General features: G+C 40.6%; 1 protein-coding gene across 2 annotated transcripts in view; it reads left to right on the forward strand.

The window, feature by feature from the left end:
• Window positions 1-349: 349 nt before the first annotated feature.
• LOC124721226 (guanine nucleotide exchange factor C9orf72-like) overlaps window positions 350-20,408 on the forward strand; it is an 85,742-nt gene continuing 65,683 nt past the window's right edge. The window contains exons 1-2 of one of the 2 annotated variants that reach the window (XM_047246083.1): window positions 350-2,351; window positions 16,872-17,099. In XM_047246083.1, the coding sequence (XP_047102039.1) occupies window positions 1,605-2,351; window positions 16,872-17,099 (975 nt within the window). In that variant the 5' untranslated portion in view covers window positions 350-1,604. The remainder of the gene's footprint in view (window positions 2,352-16,871; window positions 17,100-20,408) is intronic. The other variant, XM_047246082.1, reaches the window with a different exon arrangement.

Here is a 20,408-nt window from a genome sequence, read left to right on the forward strand (position 1 = left end):
ATTTCAATGAATTCACTAACAAACTCTCGAGAACACTGACGAGTATCAGCCATTTTAATGCCCTGTGCGCACAAATACAAACACTAGACTGAGCAAACAGCTGTTTCGCGCCAGATTTGCGGCGATCTCCTGTCCACACGCTCCAACTTGTCTGCGCAGATGTGGTTTGAACCCACAGATTTGAGAGGTTTCGCTCAAACCTCCAACTCCAACTTCCAGGTTTGCACACACCTCAGGTTGGTGCAAATCTTCTGTCCACACGCAACGATCTGTCTGCGCAGATGTGATGTGCGCAGACATTTGCGCAGACAGATCGTTGCGTGTGGACTGGACGGGCCTTTAAAGTCGGCGCCGTGACGTGACGATCAGTGTCAGTTAGCTACCTTTAACATCGACAAATATAATAACATATATGTACAATCTAGGGTTTCCCTACATAAAATATTTAACACCTTTTCTTGCAGTATTTATTGTAGATATTTGGTGACTTTGGTTGTTAAGATTATGGGAAACGGGAAGTCTTAGGTAAACATGGCGTTATGTCTTTGGAATGTTTGGTGTTTGTTGAGTGGAGGAGAATAGTTTGTTCGTATGGAATATATGTGAAGTGAATGGACTGTGTCTTAAATTTTTCCGCCTGCAAATGATTATGTGTTGTGGACTTGAACATGCTTAGTGGATGACAGCCGTTTTCAGAATATTATCCAACTGACGTTTAATGTACCTGATGGAACAAAGTGTCACAGCAAGGTTCAGTAGTTGAATTTAATACTCGTTCCTAATAATTAGGAAACTCCCAGAACTCTGAACACAGACTGTTAAATTGTCGTTAATCCAATGCAAAGTAATTGATTATAACTCGCAAAAACGGGTCTGTAGTACATCTTGTGGGGGTGCAGAATATTTAAGTAAAGTACGAAATAGAACCATCCAATTCAATGATAGCGTTTTAATATTCGTCGTTGCATTATAAATATCAGTATCTTGGCGGAACAGTTGCAAAGCAACTACGGTCGTACGTGAGGGTCGAGCTGCAGTGTGTTCTGGGATAGTTCCCCTCCATAACATCTTCAAGTAAACAAGAAGGGCTGTACAGCTGGTGACTGCCAGAGAAGACCGTTTACGGCTAACGCACGATCACAGACGTCTTGAAGCTTTTTACCGGGTATTATCGCATGGAACGATAACACTTTACTTTCAAAAAGTGGCTGAGTGAAATGTCATTTCTTGTTTTATTTTGTTTAGGAGAAGATATGTCTGTTTATAATCAAAATAAATGTAAAATAATCCAGAAGATGGAAGGAAAATAAATTCAATAATGAACGTTTCTGATATGACAGGACTTTATGTTGCACTCATTATAACAATCAGTGGATTAGGCATCATTTTCCTTGCAGTTCCAGATCTGATGGATCATGATACATGGATTTTTGCTTTCCTAGATTTGTTGGCTAATTGGGTTTTGGTGTGGGAACTGACAAGTTTCTGTTACTTCCTTGAGGGTGTGCGACAGACAAATGTATTTGGAATGGAGGTAGCCACTCTTCGTATTTAGTATTATCACAACAAAATGTGATTATTATACAAGCTGATGGTTTTTCTGTATGTGCAGTATGCTTGTTGTAATGGATGCAAGGACAGCATTGGGAAAAACCTGCCAGTTACTTTCAGAGAGGAAGGTGGAAAATCAGTCAGAGTGTCCACCCGTCCTGTGTTCTGAAGGAGACTGTTTAAATGTATTTGATGGAAAAGAAGAGAAGGAATTTCAGATGGTGAGGTCCTTAGCCATGAGTGCCAATATTGCTAATGCTGTGAAAAATGAAGTGAAGCATTTAATTCATATTAGTGCAATTGAATCATGTGCTGAAAAGAATATGTGGGTCGGGGCTACCACAGGTTCAAAATTACCGACTGTGAGTTACACTGCTAATGCAAGTTTCTCTAGTTCCTTTGTATTACCTAGTGCTGAAGAACATCTTATTTCAGTGGTAGTACTTTCCAGATGGGATGATATAATGGGTCCACAGACTGTTCATGTGTGGATGGAACAGGCAGAAAAAAGTACATGCAACATCGACATGATCCGTGCTATTAGATATGTTACAAATCATACTGTTAGTCAGGCAGCGGAAACAAGTGCAATGGGACCTAAAATTTTTGTGGTTTCTGACTTAGATATTATTGCTCAGTCTTTAACATTTGGTGTGCGTGTGCATCGTGGACAACGTAGACTACCACACTCCATCTCTGTGTTGGTGTCATTGAGTCAGTATTCCAGTTTCCTGGAGTTACGGTGTTTGTGTCATCAGTGGCTCATTCGTACTGCTGCCCGTCTCCAAACACAGTTACAGGTAGGTTTAGTAGTAGTACTAGTAGCAGTAGTTTTATTCATCTCGAGATAAGTTCTAACATGGGTAAGTTAGGTTTCCATATTCTTGTGGTGATTATTGTGATACTTGAATAGAGTTGATACCATTTGAAGCATATGTATTGAGAATAACTTGTTTTAAAAACATTTCCAGTCCCTTTTTTCTTCTGCCCTTCCTGACCCCACACGTGAATAAAGAGCTTTGGATGTAGTAGCAGATATTGTAGCTGATGCCAAAAATATGTTCTGTATTAGAGATAGAAGAAAGGGTGCAATATTAACACACCCTGTTTATGGTGGGATCATTATTAACAGTAGGCTAACAGGGTCACACTGGAAATTTCTATACTGAGGGAGACCAAAAAATGTAAAGCAAAAAATTTGTTTGGTGAAATTAATGTGATTCAGAAACAAATTTTGTGGAAGCAGTGGATCTGTTGATGTATAAGTGATCTGGTTTCATATTTGACTGGTATGGGGACAGCAAGGTAACTACTGGAATAGTGGGGGGAACTGCTTATTAATTTTATTGTATTTTATCTTTAAGATTTCTTTGCAGGGAGAAACAGCTGCCATTATACATCAGTACTTTGTTCCTAAATATCAAACATATTTTGATACATACCTAAAACCTTCAGTGTTCGAGTTTTAGTTATACTATGGTAGATCTCCCCCCATGAACCATGGACCTTGCCGTTGGTGGGGAGGCTTGCGTGCCTCAGCGATACAGATAGCCGTACCGTAGGTGCAACCACAACGGAGGGGTATCTGTTGAGAGGCCAGACAAACGTGTGGTTCCTGAAGAGGGGCAGCAGCCTTTTCAGTAGTTGCAAGGGCAACAGTCTGGATGATTGACTGATGTGGCCTTGTAACAATAACCAAAACGGCCTTGCTGTGCTGGTACTGCGAACGGCTGAAAGCAAGGGGAAACTACAGCCGTAATTTTTCCCGAGGGCATGCAGCTTTACTGTATGATTACATGATGATGGCGTCCTCTTGGGTAAAATATTCCGGAGGTAAAATAGTCCCCCATTCGGATCTCCGGGCGGGGACTACTCAAGAGGATGTCGTTATCAGGAGAAAGAAAACTGGCGTTCTACGGATCGGAGCGTGGAATGTCAGATCCCTTAATCGGACAGGTAGGTTAGAAAATTTAAAAAGGGAAATGGATAGGTTGAAGTTAGATATAGTGGGAATTAGTGAAGTTCGGTGGCAGGAGGAACAAGACTTCTGGTCAGGTGACTACAGGGTTATAAACACAAAATCAAATAGGGGTAATGCAGGAGTAGGTTTAATAATGAATAGGAAAATAGGAATGCGGGTAAGCTACTACAAACAGCATAGTGAACGCATTATTGTGGCCAAGATAGATACGAAGCCCACACCTACTACCGTAGTACAAGTTTATATGCCAACTAGCTCTGCAGATGACGAAGAAATTGAAGAAATGTATGATGAAATAAAAGAAATTATTCAGATTGTGAAGGGAGACGAAAATTTAATAGTCATGGGTGACTGGAATTCGAGTGTAGGAAAAGGGAGAGAAGGAAACATAGTAGGTGAATATGGATTGGGGGACAGAAATGAAAGAGGAAGCCGCCTGGTAGAATTTTGCACAGAGCACAACATAATCATAACTAACACTTGGTTTAAGAATCATGAAAGAAGGTTATATACATGGAAGAACCCTGGAGATACTAAAAGGTATCAGATAGATTATATAATGGTAAGACAGAGATTTAGGAACCAGGTTTTAAATTGTAAGACATTTCCAGGGGCAGATGTGGACTCTGACCACAATTTATTGGTTATGACCTGTAGATTAAAACTGAAGAAACTACAAAAAGGTGGGAATTTAAGGAGATGGGACCTGGATAAACTAAAAGAACCAGAGGTTGTACAGAGATTCAGGGAGAGCATAAGGGAGCAATTGACAGGAATGGGGGAAATAAATACAGTAGAAGAAGAATGGGTAGCTTTGAGGGATGAAGTAGTGAAGGCAGCAGAGGAACAAGTAGGTAAAAAGACGAGGGCTAGTAGAAATCCTTGGGTAACAGAAGAAATATTGAATTTAATTGATGAAAGGAGAAAATATAAAAATGCAGTAAGTGAAGCAGGCAAAAAGGAATACAAACGTCTCAAAAATGAGATCGACAGGAAGTGCAAAATGGCTCAGCAGGGATGGCTAGAGGACAAATGTAAGGATGTAGAGGCCTATCTCACTAGGGGTAAGATAGATACCGCCTACAGGAAAATTAAAGAGACCTTTGGAGATAAGAGAACGACTTGTATGAATATCAAGAGCTCAGATGGAAACCCAGTTCTAAGCAAAGAAGGGAAAGCAGAAAGGTGGAAGGAGTATATAGAGGGACTATACAAGGGCGATGTACTTGAGGACAATATTATGGAAATGGAAGAGGATGTAGATGAAGATGAAATGGGAGATATGATACTGCGTGAAGAGTTTGACAGAGCACTGAAAGACCTGAGTCGAAACAAGGCCCCCGGAGTAGACAATATTCCATTGGAACTACTGACGGCCTTGGGAGAGCCAGTCCTGACAAAACTCTACCATCTGGTGAGCAAGATGTATGAAACAGGCGAAATACCCTCAGACTTCAAGAAGAATATAATAATTCCAATCCCAAAGAAAGCAGGTGTTGACAGATGTGAAAATTACCGAACTATCAGCTTAATGAGTCACAGCTGCAAAATACTAACACGAATTCTTTACAGACGAATGGAAAAACTAGTAGAAGCCAACCTCGGGGAAGATCAGTTTGGATTCCGTAGAAACACTGGAACACGTGAGGCAATACTGACCTTACGACTTATCTTAGAAGAAAGATTAAGGAAAGGCAAACCTACGTTTCTAGCATTTGTAGACTTAGAGAAAGCTTTTCACAATGTTGACTGGAATACTCTCTTTCAAATTCTAAAGGTGGCAGGGGTAAAATACAGGGAGCGAAAGGCTATTTACAATTTGTACAGAAACCAGATGGCAGTTATAAGAGTCGAGGGACATGAAAGGGAAGCAGTGGTTGGGAAAGGAGTGAGACAGGGTTGTAGCCTATCCCCCATGTTGTTCAATGTGTATATTGAGCAAGCAGTAAAGGAAACAAAAGAAAAATTCGGAGTAGGTATTAAAATTCATGGAGAAGAAATAAAAACTTTGAGGTTCGCCGATGACATTGTAATTCTGTCAGAGACAGCAAAGGACTTGGAAGAGCAGTTGAATGGAATGGACAGTGTCTTGAAAGGAGGATATAAGATGAACATCAACAAAAGCAAAACAAGGATAATGGAATGTAGTCTAATTAAGTCGGGTGATGCTGAGGGAATTAGATTAGGAAATGAGGCACTTAAAGTAGTAAAGGAGTTTTGCTATTTGGGGAGCAAAATAACTGATGATGGTCGAAGTAGAGAGGATATAAAATGTAGGCTGGCAATGGCAAGGAAAGCGTTTCTGAAGAAGAGGAATTTGTTAACATCCAGTATTGATTTAAGTGTCAGGAAGTCATTTCTGAAAGTATTCGTATGGAGTGTAGCCATGTATGGAAGTGAAACATGGACGATAAATAGTTTGGACAAGAAGAAAATAGAAGCTTTCGAAATGTGGTGCTACAGAAGAATGCTGAAGATTAGATGGGTAGATCACATAACTAATGAGGAAGTATTGAATAGGATTGGGGAGAAGAGAAGTTTGTGGCACAACTTGACCAGAAGAAGGGATCGGTTGGTAGGACATGTTCTGAGGCATCAAGGGATCACCAATTTAGTATTGGAGGGCAGCGTGGAGGGTAAAAATCGTAGAGGGAGACCAAGAGATGAATACACTAAGCAGATTCAGAAGGATGTAGGTTGCAGTAGGTACTGAGAGATGAAAAAGCTTGCACAGGATAGAGTAGCATGGAGAGCTGCATCAAACCAGTCTCAGGACTGAAGACCACACATACACATACATGGTAGATCTATTAGTTTTATGATTATGGTGTTCATTGAAATTACATCAAGTTATCTTGAGTTAACCGCCAAGTGAATTACAAGGCCTGACTCTCAATTTGCATGTGTTACTGCTTCACTGTCACAGTTAAAATTCTTTAGAAGCCCTCCTTTGTACTTTGTTGTAGGTGTGTTGAATCTACCGATATGAGACATCAGTTTTGATCCGTACTGTGATGTTGCTGTCATGTGTTACATCATAAATGTGTAGACAAGGAAAGAACAGGACACTGGCAATATTTATTTTGGTTCTACGACATTTACTGGAATGTGGATTATGACATTGAACAGTAGCATATTCCAAGGTCTAAGTTATATAGGACGGTGATGGTTTAACTGTGGGTGGGCGAAACCAAAAAGTGCAAGGCATCCTGTTAAACAGTACAAAATGCTTTTTCTGAAAACTACTTTCAACGGATAGCTCTGAAGGAAATCTACTAGATCTGAGGGCAACACTTTCAAAAAGTATTTGAGAAGTAAGAAGTCAGAAAAAATTGTGAAGAAGAAGAAACTTTTGTTGTTAGGTAGTTAACATGGTAGAGATGTTGGCCAACTGTTACAGGATGAACTAGGGTCAGGTTACCAGGTCACAAGTTTTTTGAAACCTAATGCAAATCTGGGTCAGGTGATAGAGAATGTATGTTCAGTTTGCAAAGATTTCACAAAGGAAGATACCGTGGTAACAGTGGGTGGGGCAGGCAACAACATAGACAAGGATCCTAATTATTCAATTGAGGATGACATGGTATAGATAGCTTCAGCTACAAGACATATTAGTGTTGTGCTTGTATCTGTTCTGGGGTGCCATGGCCAATTCCATTACACTCTTCTCATAGGAGAGTTAATTTTGAGGTGGAATGGTTGCTTGGATCAGGTATGGGGTCTCATATCGGAGTGGTTCCTGTTGACTGTTATCAGCAGGTGGGACTAGACTAGGCATGGCCTTCACCTCAACAGGAAAGAGAAGGGAAAACTGTCTGGGCTAATATCAAATAACTTAAGTGGGGCCACACTATAACAAGTGGTAAAGTACCAGAGGATACAAGTGACAGAAATGCAGTTTTTTAGGGTAGGAAGGGCAGAAACAAAAGATGTTCAGAGACAGGCTGAAAATTACATTCACATTGATAAAACAGGCAGCCAGAAAGAAATTTTAATGTACACAGATAATGCAGAAAGCCTCTGATTGAAACTAGAGATATTAAAAAATTGACGGAAAAATTAGGTTCATCCAGTTGTAATTCATTGAGGGCACAAAATCAGGTATCCTTATTGCCTCAAAATATCCTAGGACTAAGGGGTAAGCTTAATGAGTTGATTATTTGTGTTGTAGAATTAGAGTTGAGCAAACCAGTTGGTATAATCTGCCTCTCTGAACATCATGTGACCACTGGTATAGATGTATTAAATGTTACAGGATTCAACTTAGCTTCTTACTTCTGTGGAGAAAATATGGAACCCCCTCAGATTTAGTAGTCAGGTGGCTCAGTGGAGAGCCTGTCAAAAACTGAACACAGATCAGGCATGAAAACAGGAAGAAGGTGTACTGAACTGTGCAAAAACAAGCAAAATAGAAACAGCGAACGGTCCAAGCTCAAGATGTACAACATCGAGCAAACATGGATAGCCATGGTGTTGTGGTTATGTGGTCATGCTGTAGAACTGTGAAACGGATCCCTGTTCAAAACTCCCTCCTACACCCCCACCCGACCCCACTCCACGAAATTGTGAACTTTTCATTGGACATTGCCATATCTGTTCTCCTTCTATAGCCTTGGCAGTTGGCATACTATATATTGGTTGTAGAATATGAGTCATATTATAAGAAAATATTACAATCACAAGTAAATGTGATCAATAGTGAGAGCAGGTGAAATGCTGCATATACCTCTCACAGGAACTAAAACGACAAATAAACAGGTGTGAACTATGGTACAACAGAGGTATTCAAGAGTCAAAATTTCCAAAATGGAACGCAAGTCATAACTTGTGGTACTTGAGTAAAACAAATACATATGTACATCTGGAGGTCCTTTCCTTACACTTCACTGTTCCAAAGGGATGTTACAACATGACAAACACACAAATTTGCATACAGCGAACAGGTACGTCAGTGACCAGACAGACAGTTGATAGTTTTGTGTGTGTGGGGGAGGGGGGGCTCACAAGGGAGATGCAAACATGGATCTCCCACTTCGCAGTCCAACACCATGACCACATAACCACGACACTGTGGTTCATGAAGTTTGCTAGATGGTGCACATCCTAAGCTTGGACCATTAATTTTTTCAATTTTGCTTCTTTTTCCGCTGTTCAGTACACCTTCTTCTGTTTTTATATTTGATCTGTGTTCAGATTTTGAGGTGCTATCAACTGGGCCACCTTACCAATAAAACTGAGAGGGGTGCAATGGGGAGTTACCCTTGTTAGAAGTTTGTGCAACAGTAGTAGTATTTCATAATAAATCGTTTATAATAGTAAGTATACACAGAAAACTTTAATCTCCTCATACAAAATCTGGAAGCTCTGTTGTCCCATATCACAGTAAACATCCAGGAAACAGTGATTGCTGGTGACTTTAATGTGGGTTTATTGAAAAGCTCTGTCAGGGAACAATTATTGCAATCAATTAACATTGTCATTCATTTTAATGCCTATTGTGAACTTTGCAACTTTGTAGACAAATCTAAGAAAAAAGGTCATATCAGAAAACCAGTAGTAAATGGTCTATCTGATCATGACGTGCTGCATCTTGTGTTACATGTTGAAACTCGTCAGGATAAAAAATTCATTAAATCGAAGTACAGGAGGGTAATAAATCAGTCAAAAATTGAGAATTTTAAGAGATTGCTTAAAAACATGAAATGGATAGATGTTTACATTACTTCTGACTCAAATGGAAAATACAGGGCATTCATTAATAAAGTTACTTCCTCTTTTGAAAATTTTTTGCCCCCTAAACATAATACTGAAATCAAACAGTAATCGAAAAATAAACCATGGATCACACAAGGAATAAATATATTGTGGGACAAAAAGGAGACTGTATCAACTATCTAGGAACAGCTCTGATGTTAGAATACTGCAAAATATTGAAGCAAGTATTTCAGAAATCATAGAAGCTTTATTATAAGAAAAAGATAATTACATCAGGCAACAAAATAAAGACTGTTGTGTGATATAGTGAAGACAAACGCTGGTGGGGCCAAAAAGGAAGAGGAACAAGAGGAGCATCAACCCATTTTAGGAGAAACCTACTGGACATGCCGTCATTGTAGTACCAAAGCTGTGGAAAAGAGCACTCGCTGTGTTTGTACATATTGTCAAATACCACTTTGCATAGACCCATGTTTCAGAAAATTTCATGGCAAGTGATTGTGAACAATCATTTTAACAAGAGAAGTAAATTTATAAAATAAATATGACATATATTGAAAAAGTTGTTTTTGTCATTTAACTCCAAGGAAGGGCAGTGGGAAGAATACTTCCCACCATGTTGTGTGACCTCACTTTCACAGTTGGAGCAAATTTGATATTCTGTATGATAAACATACCTATCTGTTAACTACTATCTGCTCTCCATTCATTAAAAAAAATGCTCAATAATTTTGTCCACGAAAGGGTTAAGCAACTACCACAATGGAGTATTATGAAAAGACTTCTTCTGCGATGTAAAGGCTGTTTGCGGTACTAAAGTTGGTGTTCAAACGCTTGTGCAGGGTGCACGAACCAAAATTGAAGATATAAAAGCCAAAGCAGGAATACTAAATGTTGTTCACATAGGTTCCATTACAAAGAAAGATACGAAAGTACTGCTTGCGTTTACTTCTCACACCATTACTGCAAAGATGAGTGAGACAGATATGAGTGTGTCAGTCACTGTTGTTCCAATATGGATCCCCCCTGTGGGTCCGGGGGTTAGAGTAGGTCCGAGGTATTCCTGTCTGTCGTAAGAAGTGACTAAAAGGAGTCTCTCATGTTTCGGCCATATGTGATGGTCCCCTGTAGGGTTTGACCTCCTTTCCTCCAAATTTTTCTGAAGAGCGAGCCAATTGGGGAAGGGTGCCTTACATGGTGCATCATGTCCATCATGCGCTTAGACCTCTCACATCCTTTGTCAATGTGGATCTGAACTTCCACCCATTCTTCAGCTATTGGACGGGATCACCCTCCTGGGTGCATTTTCCTCCATCCACTATGCAGTATCGTTTTCTGCACTAACGTTGCTAATGGACTTCTTTGTGCCTGATATCCAGTACGGTAGCCAGTCCATTGTGGTCCCCCCCCCCCCCCCCCCCATGTACCCTGTTGGTTGGTTGTAGCCCCCTGACCACACAGGGATCGCTTGCTGATGCCTGTGTCGTTAAATCCCCACGTATGACAAGGAGTAAATTCCCATCCCCCTGGGGCATCGGAACTCCCAGCAATGGCCAGCCTGCCGGGTGGCCTTTGCTGCGGCTGGGTGGCACCCGTGGGAGGTCCCCTGGTCGGCATCTGTTGCTGGTGGTCAAACTTCAGCAGTCACTAAGTGATCAATATCTATCTTCAGTGCTAAGAAAAATGACCCCATATCGTAGCCCCCCCCCCCCCCTCGCCTCTCCCCCGGCCACACCATTGGAGGAACCCCAGGCTAAGGATAGCAGCGAAGCTTATTCACCCTGGTACCTCGTATGTACAAGAGTTGATGGGGAATCTTTCTTGTCAATGAAACCTCAGTCTTTTGTGGAGCATTAGAGGATAAGTTTGGGGAGGTGGAGGGCTTGTCCACAATGCGGTCAGGGTCTGTCTTGATCAAAACAGCATTCTCTGGCCAATCATGGGCACTGCTCACATGTGACAAGCTGGGGGATGTTTCTGTTTCAATCACATCCCATAAGAGCTTAAATATGGTCCAGGGTATCATATTTCACAGGGACCTTCTTTTGCAGTCTGAGGATGAGCTGTGCGCCAGTTTAGAGTGGCGAGGTGTCCATTTTGTCTGGTACATCCAACGGGGTCCGAGGGATAATCAGGTTGCCACCGGTGCCTTCACCTTGGCCTTCGAGGGTGGCACATTACCCAAGAAGGTCAAGGTGACGATCTACCGCTGTGACGTAAAGCCATATATCCCTCCCCTGATGCGGTGCTTTAAGTGCTGGAAGTTCAACCATATGTCTTCTCGCTGTACTTCCAGCGTCACCTGTCGGGATTGTGGACATCCTTCACACCCCGATACTCCCTGGGCCCTGCCTCCCATCTGTGTCAACTGCAGAGAGCACCATTTGCCTTGCTCGCCAGACTACGGGATTCTCCAGAAAGAAAGAAAAATAATGGAATACAAGACCCTGGACCAATTGACCTACACTGAGGCATATGACATCAACCTATGCCACCGCTACGACGACGTTTCTACCATCTTCCGTTCTGCCGCATACAGTTGGCTCTCGGAGCTGTCAGACTCCACCTGTCCCCTTGATGGTGGGGGGCACTTCCCTCCCTGCTGCTCCTGCACAACCTACTTAAGGAGCAACACCCCCCCTCCCCCCCCCCCCCCCAACCATCGGGGATGTCAGTCTTGTCACAGTGTATCAGTGTCTGGCAGTTGCATGTGATGCAAGTGCAAGCCTGTCTCACATTTCAACAAGTCCTTTAATTCGTAATTGTCATTTTGCACTGCCACATGCTCAATGACATGCACTGGTGTGAAAATGCTTTCCGTTCTAGACAGTTTCGCAGCAATGTAAGCCAGTGGCTGATGGTCTGTATGCTTATCCATCCACCGTGAATCTCAAGTATCTGACTGCTTCATAGCCTGCTAAAAGTTTTGTGTAAAATAGTGGCCAAGAGGACTGCATCTCTGAGATCATCTTGAAAGAGGGGGAGGGGGGAAGGTCTGCTTACATTCTGCTGTAGTATGGCACCACCAGCACAGTTTGAGGCACCTGAGAAATCACGGGTGGGACGCTTGCAATCAGATGCATAACAAGAGTGTCTCACAGGCTACAGTTGCCATCCGTAGTTTGTCAGTCCAAGTGACAACATGTGGAACCACAGGCTTCAGGGCTGGGAGATACGGCACGGAGTGGTGCCTGGGCTTTGGATAAAAACAGTAAAAGCTTATCCCCAAGCACCGTCACACTTTGTACACTCTCTCCGAGTTCTGGTATGTTGTAAGTGCTACAATGTGCATACCTGCTGGATACATACTGCTCATGCAAACCCAAAATCCTCACTTTGTTACTACTGATGGTGCTATTGGCTGGATTTATGAGGATTCTGTAGTCATCAAACATTCATAAAACTGTGTGTAGCTATTTACCGTGTTCATAGATTAACAATATCACCAACACATCATCAGTTTATGCAAAGCGTAAATTCATCAGTAAAGTATTGAAAGGTCTGTGCCATGTTTCATAGGTAGTACAGTGTGTATGGAAATTCAGATAGTCCAAAGGGCATAGTTATTGCATTTTCATGGGTGCCTCTGTTGCCACAGATATTCAGTTATAGGCTTTTGTGAGGACCAACTTTGCTGTCTCACAGCTTTACTCCTGCCAGTACCTCATCTCCTACCTTCCAAACATTACAGAAGCTCTCCTGCAAAGCTTGCAGTACTAGCACTCTTGAAAGAAACGACATTGTGGAGACATGAAGTGAAGTTTGGAAGGTAGAAGATGAGGTGCTGGTGGAAGTGTAGCTGTGAGGATGGGTTGTGAGTCATGCTCGTGTAGCTCAGACAGAAGAGCACTTGCCCACGAAAGAAAAAGGTCCCAAGTTCAAGTCTCATTTCAATACACAGTTTTAATCTGCCAGGAAGTTTCAATAAATGAATTATTTGGAAAAGTTTTTAATTAGTTCTCAGTAAATGGCCTGCCACTTAACTTAGACAAAACACAGTTCACTCAGTTTTGACCAAGGCAGGATATATTATAGTCACTAACAGGAAAGTGTGGAGGAAAAGAAATATGTAAAACTGAATGTTCAGTATTCCGGGAAGTGCATATGGATTGGAGCTGGAATTGGAAATCATTTGTAATAGCTCTTTGTGACACTATGTTCAGCAACATACGTTCTTCATGTAATTATTGGTTTTGGTGATGGAAGAATGAGAAAGGTGGCTTGCAGTGATTGACAATTAACAAAAAAGAGTTAGAAACAAAATAAAATTGTTTTCATTCAACAGTTCCTACTTCATAGAGGAATTTTTGTGTAGATAACTTCTGTGTGTGGTTAAATACATGTATTGCGCATATTACAGATTAAGATTAAAGTAAAATACCAGTTATGTAAATGGTCAGCTTGTAATCAAAAACTTCAAAGAGCAAATGTGTCTTATCTGTAAACCTACTGATGCATTCCACATTGCAGCAGGTTGTGGCATATGGGATACATGGAACATGCAACTTTGTCTGCTCTCCAATGGATGTGACAGAGGCAGCCTCCACAGAAAAGCCTCACTGTAGAGTTAGGAGATTGTATGTTGATGAAAGAAAGAGTAACTTTAATAATTGCAACATGTTGCAATCAGTGGGAGGAGGGGGGGCTGGTGGAGGTGCACCTTCTTCTCGTTACTCCACTGTGATGAAATATGTGGGGCGATCTGTAGGACTTTGTCCTGTGGCCCATGGCTTTCTCTTCTAGCGAGAGAGGGATTCGATGAAACCACATGTCCTCCTCCCCCCCCCCCCCCCCCCTCCCACGTCATTCTAAGTGGCAAGCACCTCAGGGAGCTCAGCATTCGTCTGCTGAGTATGTGCTTGGTGAATTCAGCTTACCTGATTTGGGGCAGGTGAGCACTGCCAGTCCTCTCTGTACCCCCGTAAGTTCTGGATATGCTTCAGCAACCCCTGTGTGGCACGGCAGTGGAATGTTGTGCATCAAGGAAGGGGGAATCTTGGCTTAACTATTCAGATTGTGAGACTGGTAAAAGCATCTGTTAAAAAAAATCATGACTCTTGAGGTATGTTGCACTCCAATAAGAGGCATAGTTTTTGAGGCAGAACAGTCACCTGGCAACCTCTGGGGAAACTGCTAAACCTGATTTTTATAAGTCGTACGCGGGCAAGTGGGGCTCCATCTAGGTAAACACTTACTTCTCTAGCTTATCTTGGCCCTCCCATGAAGCTTAAATTACTTTTTCATACTCCGAGCAGTTTGACTTGTCCATTGGGCTATACTAACATTCAGACGCCAAAGAGATCATGAATGGCTTGTCCAGTTGCAATGACTGTAAATGTAAGAGAAAGTAATAATAGTAATGGACCACATCCTGTAGTAGATATTGAATTTATTGCTGTGAATGTGTAGAAGGTTTATTTGAAAAATTGTCGCCTTTCTAAATCCTTAAAGCTGTAGAGGGACTCGGAGGACAGTGTAAATCCATCAAGAAGCTGCACATTGGGACATTTCTGATCGAGACACTGAAGGTTACCCAAGTGAACAGGTTGTTAAATGCTAAACAACTTGGAGAATACACTATCAATGGTGAGCAGCACACTGGGCTAAATTGTTGTAAAGGGGTTGTGAGGTGCGAGACATTAGGGATATCAATACTGTGGAACTCCCACAGGAATGGGAAGGTGAACTTGTCAGTAAAGTACAGAATTTCATTAAAATGGCTGATGGTGAGCTTCAGCAGTCAGCTTCTTTTATCCCAACTTCCGATCTACTGAAGTTGCCTAAGTATATTGTGGCAAGCTTTCTCACCTTAAAGTTACGCCCCGTGCATTGCTTTAGGTGTCAATGCTTCGATCACACTACCTTGGGTTTTAATGGGCAGGATACGTGTAGAAGATGGAGCTTCACTACCAACAAACCACGTCTTCATTGTGCTGCCTCGTCCATGTGTGTCAATTGTTCTTAAGCCCATCCAGTTTGGAGCAAGAATGCCCTATCTTTGCATAGAGAAGAAAATACAGGAGGTTGAAGTCACCCATTGCATCTCCTATTCTGTTGGGAAGAATGCATTTAAGGCCACACAGCCACCTAGTTTCATGAAGTCATTTGCCTCCGTGTTGAAGTCAGCCTGTACGGAAAGGTAGTGTTGGCACCCAGACTGATAGCTCAGGGACTTTCGAGGACGTCTTCGTACCTTATATGGCCCTTCTTTTCACTACACTGTTTTAGGTATCGAGTCAATGATGTCCTCTCTGATCGCTTTGAGCAGGATAGTGTCTCTCAAGGTGACTTTTAATTGTGACTGTCTTTGCCATTGCTTTTAACTGTAACATGTTAGTAGTTAAATGTCCTATCATATGATCTTTGTTTGTTGACAACTTCTCCGTATTTTGTTTCTCCTTGAGCTTTGCAACAAGAACTCATTAGTTGCAACTGGTGCTCTGACAGTTGGATGAATAAGCCGATGAGAGGTTTCAGTTTCTCAGCCGAGAAGTCTGTCTGAATTCTTTTTACCTGTTAGTGTTCCATTTTAAATTTGTTGTATTGAGGATGAGGGACACTGTTATTAATTTTAAAGACACTGTGAGGTTTCTAGGCCTCACATTGACTCTTAAACTTACATGTTTATCACACCTTTGGGACCTGGAAAGGTCTTCCATAAAAACACTCTATATTTTAAAATGTTTTACCCACACTTCAAAGGAACCATCCTGGCATTTGCCTGAAGTGATTTAGGGAAATCATGGAAAACCTAAATCAGGATGACCGGACACAGGTTTTGGACCATCGTCCTCCCAAATGCGAGTCCAGTGTGCTAACCACTGCACCACCTTGCTCGGTCTGTATTTGTGGGAGGAGTGGCTGGCAGCGATGGCAATAAACTGTGGTTGGTGAAGCCAAGTATTAGACCATGGCATTCCTCCTGCTGGTCACTCTTTTGGAATGAAATGGCCCTTACTTGCCTCTAGTAAGCCTCACATGGCTTTTTACTCGGGCGGAAGAACCCCCATGTGTGTGATGCATGTGACTTGCAAATCATTGTATGCTACATTTTCACTGAGTGCATTTTATGTTGTGATAAACTGGCAGAAGCAGATTTAAGTGGGGATCTGTCCTCTATTAACTGATGACAAGATGAGAGCGGTGAAGGTTTTAAAGTTATGTGAAGTGTCTGGGCTGGAGATTTTAGTTTGTAGCAGAGTGGCTGGCTCATCCTTTTTATTACAGCAATTGGCTACACAGCTATTTGCTATGCTTATTTAATTCTTCCCATTGCTTTTTCCTTTCTTAGTCTAAGTTTTAGATCTGACGTAATACTTACTTCCCATATTTCTGTTTTTGTGTACATGTGTCTGCTGTGTTTTAGTATTTTTATTTGTATTTGAAGTTTTGTAATTCTGTGAATTGCATCTTATTGACACTTGTATCACAACATTTTTTTTTTTTTTTTTTTTTTTTTTTTTGTGCACTGCTAAGAACCTTACTGTTGTGTACCACACCAACCATATCATCATCGTTGTCATCATCATCATCTTCATCTCATCTGATGTGTTCAATTGATGGTGCTTATATGTTATTTTCTGTTTTAGTTAATTACTTTTGCTCTTTTTGTAATGTTCTACAGGGTCCATTTAACTGTGCACCTTTCATAACGAATGATAAGCTTGATGGCTGGATGATGGAACTTTGTTACATGTTAGTATCAGTGAAATCTTGTGGATTTGGGACAGTGCCAGATCGGTACTCCTCAGAAATTCTGGACCATCCACTAATAGAGCGTGCTTTAACATCACATCTACAAACATTTGGCTGTACAGTTGTAATGGGAACCTCTGCTACTGACATAAATCAGGTATTGTTGCTTCAATGATGTCCATAAAACCGATAACCTTGTAGAAAACTTGCTGTTAGTAGTAGCTGAAGTACCACTTTGCTACACTACTTTTTATTTTGTTATTGTTTTCAGTAGCATAGATATTGTTTCAATTCAGCATGATCATCATCAGGTAGCTGAACTTACCAAATGAAGCTAAGTAGAAAATTATACAGATTTATGACTTGAACTACTGTCTGTTGTGGTTATTTTATTTGGGTAAAGGATTGTGGTGATACTGCCTGCAGTGAGAGTAAGCCTTAAGCCCACCTCGGTGATAAATTGTTAGTGGTGAGCAACCATGAGGACTTTACCATATTACACTGAATAGTAGTTCACATAATCCAGGCTCCAAAGGAGGGTGCTTCTGAACTGGCAGTTCTCCAGTACTGTGAACTGTTTGCATTCTGCAGTGAGCACTCACTAAAGTGAGCATAAAGAGAGCCACAAGTGGCTCAGTGAATTTGAAAGTGAAAGCTCAATGTAATTAAATAAAAGCATTGGAACCATCTATGCATTCACTCAGTGACCTTACTGGCACCAGGAGGAAGTATGCATCAGAGCCATCCATGCACTCACTCAGTGGCCATACTGGCACCAGGATGAAGGATGGCTGATAGAAGGCCAAAATACTAAATTCAGTTTTCCAAAATTGATTCACGGATGAAGATCACATTATGTTACTGTCTTTCAATTGTCATGCATACACTAAAATGAAAGATACTAAGATAAATGACTACAGGATTAAAAAATCAACTAAACCCCTTGATATGTCCCCTTCCCTTAGTTAAATTACATGAAACATTCACCAGGTATACCAATTAAACAGTTTTACTCCTTTTTTTCAGTGCAAGACTAGAATAGAATCTTTATTGTCAAATGACATGTTATATACAATTATTTGATTGAAACATTGGTGACTTGTCAATGAATAACTGTATGCCTACCTAAATATACCTTAAAACAAGATACATTAAAATAAAGGAAGTGCCCAGAAGCACATTACAACACAAAAAGAAAATTACGTTAGATTTCTTCCTGTTCCTTAAAATTTCCACAGTGGTTTAAAATCACTCTAAAAGTATTTTTCATGTTTGTTTCTCTAGTTTATAAATATGGACGTACTTCAAAGAGCACATACTTTCATAAAATTATTATATATGTATTCATAAAGATATTTAGATACGTGGTTTACACAATATGTAGTTTATAAGTATGGACACGTATAAAAAGAACATATACCTCAATTAAAAAGGAACATAAGCATACACATAAAACATAATGTAGAAAAAACAGGAAAACGAAACAAATGTAATATCTCCCACTCATCTTCAACGTTTATAAAATCATCCACATTGTAGTAGCTAGCATTTGCTTTTTAAATATTTTTCAGTGTTTGCACCTGTGGGTTCGAGCTTGCAGTCCTTCAACTTTGAACACATTTTATTGCTAAGCTTCAAAGCCATGTAATACGGAGTATTTTCAAATAATGTTAGTCTGTGGCAAGGTAACGTGTAATCTTGCTTGTGCTTTGTTTCATAAGCATGTTTAAATGAATTTCTGTCACAAAGATGTGGGTTTTTTTTAACTCAGAGAAGTGTTTCATATATAAACATGGAAGGAATTGTCAGTAAATCAAGGCTTGCAAATAAAGGTTTGCATGATTGTCTATTGTTTGTTCCAGTCATAGCTCTGATAATTCTTTTTCTGTAGCTTGAACACCTTGATGAGGCTTCTACATCTACATCTACATGACTACTCTGCAATTCACATTTAAGTGCTTGGCAGAGGGTTCATCGAAACACAATCATACTCTCTCTCTACCATTCCACTCCCGAACAGCTCGCGGGAAAAACGAACACCTAAACCTTTCTGTTCGAGCTCTGATTTCTCTTATTTTATTTTGATGATCATTCCTACCTATGTAGGTTGGGCTCAACAAAATATTTTCGCATTCGGAAGAGAAAGTTGGTGACTGAAATTTCGTAAATAGATCTCGCCGCGACGAAAAACGTCTTTGCTGTAATGACTTCCATCCCAATCCGCGTATCACATCTGCCACACTCTCTCCCCTACTACGTGATAATACAAAATGAGCTGCCCTTTTTCAACTCCCCAAAAAATTATGCCATATCTTACAACTGATATAAAATATGCATGATATACAATTTTCCTAACAGCTCAGTCAGTTACTTAATTTAGAACCCTCATTTTGTAAACAAAACTATTTAACTGCTTCAGTAAACAATCCACGTGATCAGTCCATGACAAGTTTTTGTTTATGGTCACTCCCAAAAATTTAACAGATTCTGCAGTTATCAGTTCTCTGCCTTCATAACTTAACTGTGTTATATGTTCAACAGTTTGTTTGGTCCTGAAGTGTACAGTTTATGTTTTTGTTAGGTTTAGTTTCATAGCATTATTATTTATCCAATTTTCTAGTTCTTGAAGAGTCTGTTTCGTTTTCTGTGCTAATTCTTCATTGTTTTTACAGTATACTACTGCTGTCGAGTCATTTTCATACAGAGTGGGGTATCTGAAGTTACCTTACCTGGCATGTAATTTATATAATATAAAAATAGTAATGGGCCTAGTAAGGACCCCTGGGGAACACCTACTTGTATTTCCTTCCAGCTAGAGCAAGCGTTCTTGCCCTTATATTGTATAACTAGTCTCTGTTTCCTATTTTTGAGATAAGACGTGAACCAACTTAAAGATTTTTCATAGAAGCCGTAAGAAGCTAATTTGAGAAGCAGCTGCTTATGGTTTACTGCATGAGATATCTTACTGAGGTCACAGAAGATACCGGATATGCTCTCCTTGTTATTGAGGCATTTGCTTATTTTAGTGATTAGTTCATTGATAGCATGCACAGTGCTTTGGCCCTTCCTAAATCGATACTGATTATTAAGAATAATGTTATGTTTTTTGTTATATTTTTCTAGTTGGTTACACACTACTCGCTCAAATATTTTAGAAATAATTGGTATTATTGATACTGGGCAAAAATTTCCTATCTTCTCTCATCTGTGCTTTTTGTGGATAGGTCAAACTTCGGCATACTTCAGTCTGTCCGGAAAGCAGCCCTCATCAAACAATTGATTTATTATCTGACAGAGTTGGGATGCAGTATTATCACATCCTGCCTTTATTATTTTTGTTGGAACTTCATCCCAGCCCAAAGATTTGAGTTTTTTTAGGGATTTTATAATGTTAGCCACTTCATAGCATGATACATGAGTGAATTTTAATTCTGTTGATCTGTGCCACATTATATTGGGACTTATG

Source organism: Schistocerca piceifrons, chromosome X (genome assembly GCF_021461385.2).
Source record: "Schistocerca piceifrons isolate TAMUIC-IGC-003096 chromosome X, iqSchPice1.1, whole genome shotgun sequence".
Taxonomy (NCBI): Eukaryota; Metazoa; Arthropoda; class Insecta; order Orthoptera; family Acrididae; genus Schistocerca; species Schistocerca piceifrons.